The 10530-nt window shown below is 43.9% G+C and overlaps 1 protein-coding gene across 5 annotated transcripts; it reads left to right on the forward strand.

The window, feature by feature from the left end:
- Positions 1 to 883: 883 nt before the first annotated feature.
- On the forward strand, positions 884 to 10036 carry LOC148047357 (uncharacterized). 5 transcript variants are annotated; one of them, XM_087711509.1, is made up of 3 exons: positions 884 to 917; positions 5385 to 5603; positions 7376 to 10036. In XM_087711509.1, exons 2-3 carry the CDS (start codon positions 5480 to 5482, stop codon positions 8854 to 8856), a joined length of 1605 nt encoding a protein of 534 aa, XP_087567635.1. In that variant the 5' UTR covers positions 884 to 917; positions 5385 to 5479; the 3' UTR covers positions 8857 to 10036. The 5 variants fall into 5 exon arrangements, with proteins under 5 accessions (XP_087567635.1, XP_087567636.1, XP_087567638.1 ...); XM_087711510.1 differs by having other exon boundaries at positions 909 to 1029; XM_087711512.1 differs by lacking the exon at positions 884 to 917 and adding an exon at positions 982 to 1029 and having other exon boundaries at positions 5472 to 5603.
- Positions 10037 to 10530: the final 494 nt, after the last annotated feature.

A 10530-nucleotide genomic window follows, 5' to 3' on the forward strand; every position in this document is an offset into this window, starting at 1 on the left:
ACAGCTGGAAAAGGTATGTGGATCGGACGGAGAGAGGGGGGGAATTCAAAATTATTGTAATTTAATTTGTAAGTAATTTTTTATTGTGAGTAATTTTTGTGTGTGTGCGTATGTGCGTGTGTTTCTTTCTTCACTCAAACAAACTCTCTCAATTTGAGAGAGAGTTTGTTTGAGAAGAGAGGGGCAGCCCTCTCCCCCCCACTGGGAGCCATGTCCTGCTCCCCTCTCCCTTTCCTCCTCCTCTCCCCTTTCTTTGCCAGCTGCCGCCTCACCCCCCCCCCCCGCGTCCTCCGACCCCACCGTTGTGTCCAACAGACCAGGCGTCTCGTGTTTATGTCCACCATAAACGTGAGACGCCTGGCCTGTTGGACACAGCAGTGGGGATGTTGCTTCTTGCCGCTGCCGCGTTCTTGCCTCACCAACCATAATCCTCACCGCACGTCACTGGTGTGCGTGTGTGTGTATAAAAAAATCACCCTACACACACACACATATTCTCCAGGGAAATAAGGTTGTGTGTGTGTGTGTGTGTGTGTGTCTGTGTGTAGGTTGATTTTTTTATAAACACATGCGCGCACGACTTATTTTCCTGGAATATATATTCTATTTTATTTATTCTTTATTCTATTTTATTTATTCTTTATTCTATTTTATTTATTCTTTATTCTATTTTATTGTGTAGACACATATATACGCACTTTCGCACATTTTCTTCCCCTGAGCTCCATCGCTCCATCCATATATATTACATTGCATATCTAATCACCCTTAAGGGTTAAACTCACTGAGCGTCGCTTCCTAGAGAGCCACCGGTATTTCAGCGGAACCGGCGGAATAGAAAGAAGAAGGTGGCGGCTTCTGCCTCTTCCGGCTTTCCCTGGAGGGGGGCGAGGCCAAGCTACCTGGCAGGGAGGAAGGTGAGCCGAGCCTCCTTCGCCTTTGCACAAAGGGAAACATGGAGCCCGCGGGAGGGAAAGAGAGAGAAGCCCGAGGGGAGAAGCGGCTGGGAGGCGTCGTGGGCCAGAGAGAGTGAGAGAGAGAGAGCGCCTAAGATCGACACCCATTGGCCATGGGGGTGATGGGAGTTGTAGTCCCTCTAGGTTTGGAGGCTCCCAGGTCGTTTAGCGCTCAGCCACTTTGCTGAACGAATTGCAGCTGGGAAGCGCAGAGGTGCGCAGGACGCTCTGCGGAACAGGGATGCTCAAACCCCTTTGCTGAAGGCGACCCGGGCAAAGAGGGTCGTGGGAACGGTTCGTCTGGTTCGGAAGCATCCTTGAGATGTTGATTTGAACCCGCGATCTTCCCCCTCCAATCTATAAAAATAGTTTTTTTCCCCAAAAAGGGTAAGGAACTTGGGACAGCTGAGAGTGGCTGGGTTCACAATAGAATACGAATAAGAATGAGTAGAGTAGAATTAAGAGTACAATTAGAATCGGGTTAGAGTACGATTAGAGTAGGAGTAGAATTAAGAGTACAATTAGAATAGGGTTAGAGTACGATTAGAGTAGGAGTAGAATTATTTATTTTTATTTATTTATTTTATTAGGATTTATAGGCCACCCTTTTCCCTGAGGGGACTCAGGGCGGCTTACAATCATTAGGGAGGGGGTGCAATTAAAAAAAAACAATATGTGAACAAAATAGAGTAATAAAAACACAACTTGCATTCAACATTCAACACTCGGGTGGGGCAAATTAAGGACTTATCCCCAGGCCTGTTGGGAGAGCCAGGTCTTGAGGGCTGCGCGGAAGGCCTGGACGGTGGTGAGGGTGCGTATCTCGACGGGGAGATCGTTCCACAGGGTCGGAGCTGCAACAGAAAAGGCTCTCCGTGTAGTCGCCAGTCGACATTGACTGGCGGATGGGATTCGGAGGAGGCCCAGTCTGTGCGATCTTATCGGTCGGAGGGAGGTAATCGGCAGAAGGCGGTCTCTCAAGTTAGAGTACAATTAGAATAGGGTTAGAGTACGATTAGAGTAGGAGTAGAATTAGAGTAGGAATAGAGTTGAATTAGAATAAAAGTAAAATAAAAGTAGAGTAGAATACAGTAGAAGTAGAATAGAAGTACAATTGGAAGGGGCCTTGGAGGTCCTCTAGTCCAACACCCTGCCCTGTACCATTTCAGACAAATGGTTGTCCAATCTCTTCTTAAAAACTTCCAGTGTTGGAGCATTCACAACTTCTGGAGGCAAGTCGTTCCACTGATTAATTGTTCTCACTGACAGGAAATTTCTCCTTAGTTCTAAATTGCTTCTCTCCATGATTAGTTTCCACCCATTGCTTCTTGTCCTACCCACAGGTGCTTTGCAAAATAGCTTGACTCCCTCTTCTTTGTGGCAACCCCTGAGATATTGGAACATGGCTATCATGTCACCCCTGGTCCTTCTTTTCATTAAACAAAACATACCCAATCCCAGCAACTTGTCATACCTCGTCATAATATCCTTGGTATGTTTTGCCGTAACTTACTCTGGGTTTGTGTTTGGTCTACATCAGCTTTGTGAGGTAGTCCAGATAAGCACAGCCAGATGAACTCATTCTACTTTACAGGTAGTGAGCAAATTTAAAATGGCACTTGCCTACAACTGAAGAATGGACATTGAAAGTTACAAACCTAGCTGAGATGGCTAAAATATCGGCATATCTTAAAGACCACTCAAATGAGAGATATAAACGAGACTGGAAAAAATGGATTGACTATACACAAAACAAATACGGGACTAAGAAATTCCAGATAGCCTATGTTTAAGATTAGGAATAATCTAAACTGCTCAAAGTTAGTGCGACAGGAAGAAGCTGAGTTCAACGCAGAGATGTCATTGACTTTTTAAAAAAATTTCCTTTGTCTTAATATATTTTAGACTGTGTTTGTTAAAAATCTACACCGTGTACGGGCTCTGGGAAGTCGGGGGGGGGGGAAGGGAGGTGGGGTCTTAGGGGGGAGGAGGGGGAGGGGGGATATATAGTATGTGTTAGATTTCAAAGTAACGCGATTGCACTTGTATACTGTTGCTCTTTAATTCCGGTGTAAAAATAGGACAAGCTGAATATATTAATAGATAGTAGAAATACACCGAAGGGAGGAGTAGAGGGATAGAAGAAAGAGGGGTAGAGAGGGTGGGAGAGAGGATTGGAGGGAGGGTGAGAAGGAAGGGAGGGAGTGTACCGGGAGAGAGGAGTGGTAGAGGGGGAGGGGAAGTAGGGTAGAGGGGAATGATGGAGGGAAGATGGAAAGTTGGAGGGGGGCGAAAGAAAGGGTGTATGGAGGGTCGAAGAGGTACATTGGGTTTCTATTTTGGGGGGTATTGTTGACAAGAGGAATGGCTGTGTTTATTGTTTAATGTTATATGGCCCTGGTTCTGCACAGTATATATGTGACTGTACGAAAATGAAAATGGAAAATAAAAACACATTTACACAAAAAAAAGTGACAAATGACCCCGTTTTTCGCGCTTATGACTGTTGCATCATCACATGATCAAAATTCGGACGCTTGGCAACCGACTCATATTTATGACGGTTGCAGTGTCCTGGGGTCATGTGATCCCCCTTTCGCGATCTTCTGACAAGCAAAGTCAAAAGGGAAGCCAGATCCACTAAACCACTGTGTTACTAACCTCACAGCTGCAGGGATTCACTTAATGACTGCGGCAAGAAAGGTCGTAAAATGGGACAAAACCCACGTAGCAAATGCCTGACTTAGAAATGTTGGGCTCGATGGTGGTCGTAAGTTGAGGACTACCTGCATTGTGAGGCTACATTAACGGAACGTTGCGAGACCGAAAGTATTTCTCCCCTCCTCAATTTTTGCTCTCTGGAAGGCTGAAATCTTTCCCATGTGTTCCTCCCATCTGTGGCCTGAGCTGCCTCCAGGTCAGGGGTCAACAACCCACGGCTCGCATGTTGCTCTTTCATCCCTCTGCTGCAGCTCCCTGTTGCCAGTGGGCATCACAATTTTGAGAGGAGCTTCCTGTTGGAGGGATGGGTGGGAAGCAGGACACACCAGGAGGAGACTCTATGGCAAGGGAAACCCGTGGTTTCTGGAGCCGCATGGGGTTCTTTCCTTCCTCTGCTGCGGCTCCCTGTCGCTGGTCGGCTCCACAATTCATAGGGCTTTTGGTGAGGACAGGTAGAGAAAAAAGTACTCTGTACTAGGAAGAGACTCTATGGTGTGGGAACCGGACTTCCAGTCGCCTCCAGAATTGAACAAGGGGCTTCTGGTTAGGACCTTTGTGGCTCTTTAAGTGTTTACGGTTGCCGACCCCTGCCCAGGTAGTGGTTATTTCTCCTGTTCTCCCAAGGCATTCCCACATATCATTACAGTCCATGACTTGATCTATGTGATCTCATCCTCAATACTGATTCATTCCACCCATCATATTATATTTATTCCCCCTTTTAAAATATTTGTTTTATGTCTATGTTTTCTGTGGCAAACATACCTAATTCTTCTGCTTCCTTGTTTTCACCCCACAGCCTGCCAGGTGGGTTAGGCTGAGAGAGAACGACTGGCCCAAAGTCACCCAGTGGCTTTCATGCCTGAAGTGAGACTGGAATTCACTGTCTCCTGGTTTTCTGGCCTCAACCAACACACCAAACTGGTTCTATATCTCCATTAAACTATCCTGTTCTCTTAGAATGTGAATCTAGGCATAGTCTTCATAAATTCAATAATCTGTAAGAGTTTTGAAGGAGATGAGCTGTTCAAAAATGTGAAAAATTAATAAAATAACAGGACGTCAGTATTGATTATCCCATGATAGCTCATTTCAGAAACACTGAACCCCAGAGGAAAAAAAATGGAAATGAAGCTGAAAGAATCTTATGTAGCAATAGCAATAGCGCTTAGACTTATATACTGATTCACAGTGCTTTTACAGCCCTCTCTAAGCAGTTTACAGAGTCAGCCTATTGCTCCCAACAATCTGGGTCCTCATTTTACCCACCTTGGAAGGATGGAAGGCTGAGTCAACCTTCAGCCGGTGAGATTCGAACTGCTGAACTGCAGCTAGCTGTCACCTGAAGCAGCCTGCAGTACTGTATGTACTCCAACCACTGCGCCAGCTCAGCTGTAGCCTCTCTTAACCTGCTATCTCCAAATATTTGGGGAGCCCCAATGTCCAGAATTCCCAGACAATATGGTGGGTGAAATAAAGCTGTTCTTCCATCCATCTCAGCTAATCATCCGTCTTGCAATTTGTTGGATTATCCATTATATCCATTATCCATTATTATCCCATTATTCCAACAGTACTGTTATTCCTACTGTTGCCTTTTGGTGAGGTCGACGGGCATTGTTATCAGCAAAGCTGGGGGCAAGGTTTAGAGTAATGCTTCTAATTTTTCCTGTCATTGATTAAATTTTTTTGCCTCTCATTCATTAGGAGGGGAATACAGCCCTTTCCCAAAGAAGATGAGAACAGGCTGGATGAAAAACCGGTGACCTCTTTCCAAATTTTTTTTCCATGAAGATGTTCCGATGTCCAGGATGAATCAAAAGGAAGATCTGCAGAAGTTGCTTGCCAGCACCGTTCTTTTTGACCCAGATAGAGTTAAAAAGGAAGAAGAAGCCATCACTTTGGACCAGGCAAAAGATAACGAAGGTGAGAAAAAATTCCATAGATGATCTTAAGTTAGTGGTTATCTATCAGATAAAAAAATATGGAAATGAAATATTTTGGAGAAGTCTTTCATATTGTAATAATAGAATGAGATAGGTGATACCATAAAGACATATTATTATTAAATAGATTTAAATGATGCAATGGAATATTGATATACATATATATGTGTGTGTGTGTGTGTGTGTGTGTTGTATTTGTGCTGATAAATAAATAAAGGGAGACTAGTATAGATCTATTTCAAGCTATTTAGCTCTCATCAGCTAGCCATACCCTTACTGGGAATCGAACCTGATGAGAGCTAAATAGCTTGAAATAGATCTATACTAGTCTCCCTTTATTTGTTTATCAGCACAAATACAACAAAGCACAAATTTATCAGATCACAAATTTATCAAATCACAAATTTGTTTATCAGCACAAATACAACAAAATGTAACAAAGGCAACAGTAAAAATATTGGGTTTCTGTCTGGATGGTCTCTTGTGATGAACCGATAGACAGAGAATGGAAGCAGTAAGCTTCCTCCCATATTTGGGCATATCAGGGGTTGTGACACTAAATACATACATGCATGCATACATACATACATACATACATACATACATACATACATGTATATATGAATCGAAGGAATAACTATTGTAGTTGAACATGTGATGTCCAATGATAACAACGTATCTATGTATATTTGATGGATAATCTTGTGACTTTATATACAACTGAAAATGGTGATGCACAAGTACAAAATGTTGGACCATTTTTTCATATTGCAAGAACAATAGAATGTGATACTAGAAAGACATATTATTACTAAATAGACTAATAATGACGCAATGGAATGTTGGTATATACATGAATCTAATCTCTAGAATATTTGTTTAAAATGAAGGAATAACAATTGTAAGCTGAACATATGATCTATAATGATAATAACGTACCTGTTCTGACCCCCCTTGTCCCACACCAACACACACTCCAAGCCAAAGATAAGTTACGGCATTTAATTGATAGACAGACAGGTCCTTGGCAACAAACCGGCACAGACAAGCTTGGGCAGCAATAAACACAGATAAGGCTTGGCAGCAATCCAGCCTGCCAAGCTCACATAATGTTCTCCAACATTGATTCCTGCGTTGACTTCTGCAAGAGGGGCGTGTGCACAAGCAGTCTTTTTATAGTCTGGAGAAGAGCCTAATGACCACCAGCTGAGTGCAATTACCTCCTGTAATTGGTAATTGTTCCTGACGCCTAGTAGATCTTTGGTGCCGTGCATCCAGGAACAACTCACTGCTGGTGTCCGGCTCACTCTCCCTTGTTTCCTCCCCACTGGTCCAAGGCTCAGGCGCCTCCTGGTGGCCAACCAGCCTCTCTGCGCCCTGCTTGGAGTCGGAACCCTGTCCAGGGTCCTCCACATCCTCCAGAGCCGACTCATAGGGCCCCTTGCTGTCTGGTGGCAGCTCCAACGGCTCCTGCTGGGCCACAACATGTACCTATGTATACTTGATGGACAATCTGTGATTTTATATATAATTGAAAGCGGTGATGCACAAATGCTTGTAACCAAACGACATGCTATATGTATATGTAATTGATGATGGTTTTATGTTTCATGTTTTGTTTGTCTTTTTGGTCTAAAAATAAAAAAAACTTTTATTAAAAAAAAAAGAGTTAAAAAATATTCCAAACCCAATTGCTCTTGTAAGTTAAGGACTACCTGTATTTTTTTTTTAAATCTCTGCTTATTCTTTCAGGCAAACGTTACATGTCTGAGGTAAAAGATGAGGTCTGTGAATGGAAACCTGAGAAACAGAAAGGAGCAGCCGAAGAGAATGTGCGCAGCAATGTTATGTACCGAGAACCTGTGAAAGGTGACCAAGAACTGTGGAGGCATCAGGAGAAAACTCTGGAAAGAAAGATTACGGTTAACTGCATTTCTTCCTGGGGCAATGAAATCCCCTGTCAGGAGGGACTCTGTGAAGGCGAGCAGGAGAAGAGTCCGCTCTGCGGCGCAGTTCAAGACGAGCAGGCCGTATACCAGTGCTTGTACTGTAAGAAGTCCTTCAACGCCCACTTTAAATTGATTAGACACCACAGGATCCACACTGGGGAGAAACCATACAAGTGTTTGGATTGCGGCAAGAGCTTTGACCAAAAAGGCAACCTGATTGCCCACGCGAGAATCCACACGGGGGAAAAACCGTTTGTGTGCCCCGATTGCGGGAAAAACTTCAGCCACAAAGGAAGCCTTGTTTTGCACGTGAGGACCCACACAGGAGAGAAACCGTACAAATGCCCGGACTGTGGGAAAAGGTTCAGCCGATCTGGGTCCCTGAAAGAACACGAGAAAACCCACACGGGCGAGAGACCGTACACTTGCTTGGATTGCGGGAGGAGTTTCCGAAAGAACTCTGAGCTGGCCACCCACTATCGGTTTCACACGGGCGAGAAGCCGTATAAATGCTCGGGCTGCGAGAAATCCTTCAGCACCAGCTCTAACCTCATTGCCCATCAAAGGACTCACACGGGAGAAAAACCGTACAAATGTTGTGACTGTGGGAAAAGGTTCAGCCAGGCTGGAAACCTGAAAGAACACGAGAGGACTCACACTGGAGAGAAGCCGTATAAGTGTCCAGACTGTGGCAAAAGCTTCCGGCAAATCTCTTACTTTATGAAACATCACCAGACTCACCTTCCAGAAGGGAAAATGCCATTGGAGGAGAAACCCTATAAATGCTCAGACTGCGGGAAAGGTTTTGGAGACAAAGCAAGCCTGGGGAGACACGAAAGAATCCACACCGGAGAGAAACCTTTTAAATGTTCCGATTGCGGGAAAAGCTTCTGCCTCAAATCAAATCTGGTTGTCCATGTGAGAATCCACACGGGAGAGAAACCGTACAAATGTTCCGAGTGTGGGAGGAGCTTCAACCAAACGTCAAGTCTTCATAATCACGAGAGAACCCACAAGGGTGAGGAACCCTATAAATGTTCGGAATGCGGGAAAAGCTTCAACAGGCCGTCGCAGCTGAAGACGCACGAGAGAATCCACACCGGAGAGAAACCCTTTAAATGCTCAGAATGTGGGAAAGGCTTTGTTTACAGCCACCATCTTGTTAGACACCAGAGGAATCACACGGAAGAGAAACCTTACATATGCTCCCAATGTGGAAAGGGGTTTAGCCACAAATCCACCCTTATTAGGCATCAGGGCATCCATAAAGAAGGGAAAAAATAGATACGGTTTTAGCTTTGGATCCGGCGCATGTGTGAAAACTCATGCAGAAGTCAGAGCTACAATAATAAGAGATAGCAATAGCACTTAAACTTATATACCGCTTCACAGTGCTTTACAGCCCTCTCTAAGCAGTTTACAGAGTCAGCATATTGCCCCCAACAATTGGAATCCTCATTTTACCGACGTCAGAAGTATGGAAGGGTGAGTCAACTTTGAGCCAGTCAGGATTGAACCGCTGGCAGCCGGCAGCCAGCAGAAGTAGCCTGCAGTACTGCTGTCAGGGTTCCGACAGATGCCCTAATTAAATCATGAGCCTCGAGCCAAGCTTAAAAAGAAATCCAGTTATTTATTAGCTCCATGTCGGCACGTACTCAAGTGAAGCCAACTCTGACCCCATGTAATGTACGCCCCAATCATGATCCTGTTTCCCCCCTCCCCTCAAGGTGTGTCATAAATCACATTTGCCAACGGAGCAGTTTCGTGGGTTGTAGAGATCACTCCCCTCCAGCCACTGTGGGTTACCCTGGGAGACAGCCTTGAGCGAGATAAGGCTGGAATGTACTTGTGTGTTTGGCTGTCATGCTGTTCCGGTGGTTTTCCTTCCCCCTTGCCTATGGCAAGTTGAGAGCAGGCCAGGGATGCTTTGTGAGTTGACAACTGAATTGTAACTACTGCGCCACCATGGCTCTTGGAATGCGGAAGATAAATTTTTTGCACTCACCAGAGAACTGAACTAGACAGAGGTTTTGTCAGATCCAGGAGACTCTTCATAAGATTCTTCATCAACATACCTGATAGTTGATTGGTGGAATTATGTATAATTGAAAATAGTGATATATAAATATAAATGGTTGGTAAAAAAAAAATTCTTTCACATGGGGATTATATAAAGGTATACTGTTATCAAATAGACAATCAAGAATGTAAGGGAACTATGATTTATTGGGGGGAAAAATAATACTAATTGCAATTGAACATATACTGTACAATGAAAGTGAGGTATTTAATTATACTAGATGAAAAATCTGTGATGATAAATGTTATTCGAGAATATGGATGTTAAAACACTTGTAACCAAACGACATGCTGTATGTGATTATGCTTTTTTTTTCTTTTTTTTTCTTTTCTTTTTTTTATTGTTGTGTGTATGTGTTGTCTGTGTAATAAAAATAAAAATTTATATTAAAAAAAAAGATTCTTCATCGTTGGTCTTTGGAGAGCTTGAAGGAACCACCTCAGATCTCCCTATGTCCAGCATTTATGCGTAAACTCTCCAAGGTGCTTTTCAAAAGGCAACTGGACTTTCTTGGATTCCCCCCCCCCTCAAAACGTTTTGCTTCACATCCAAGAAGCTTCTTCAGTTCTGACTCAATGGCGCAGAACACAAGGATTTATATTCTTTGCAGTCACCTGGTTGCTAACATTCTGAAGGTTGGTCATCAGCACTTTTGAGACAACCATGACCTGGATGATTGAGAATTTCTATAGACATTGTTAGGGAAGCTCCCCGTTGGGAGAGCGAGTGCGTTCAGAGGAGCGTTGTGAGAATTGTGTTGGAGAACACACAAACCAGCATACAGAGACACTGCAGTTTAAATGGGTGTTTACTTTCATGGAAATAGAGGTATCAGAGTCCATCAAGCAGTCCAAGTCATACGCGGATAAGACAGTCAA

The sequence above is a fragment of the Thamnophis sirtalis genome, unplaced genomic scaffold (assembly GCF_051295495.1).
Source record: "Thamnophis sirtalis isolate CommonGarterSnake01/CBP01778 unplaced genomic scaffold, rThaSir2_p1.2 scaffold_3, whole genome shotgun sequence".
Lineage (NCBI taxonomy): Eukaryota > Metazoa > Chordata > Lepidosauria > Squamata > Natricidae > Thamnophis > Thamnophis sirtalis.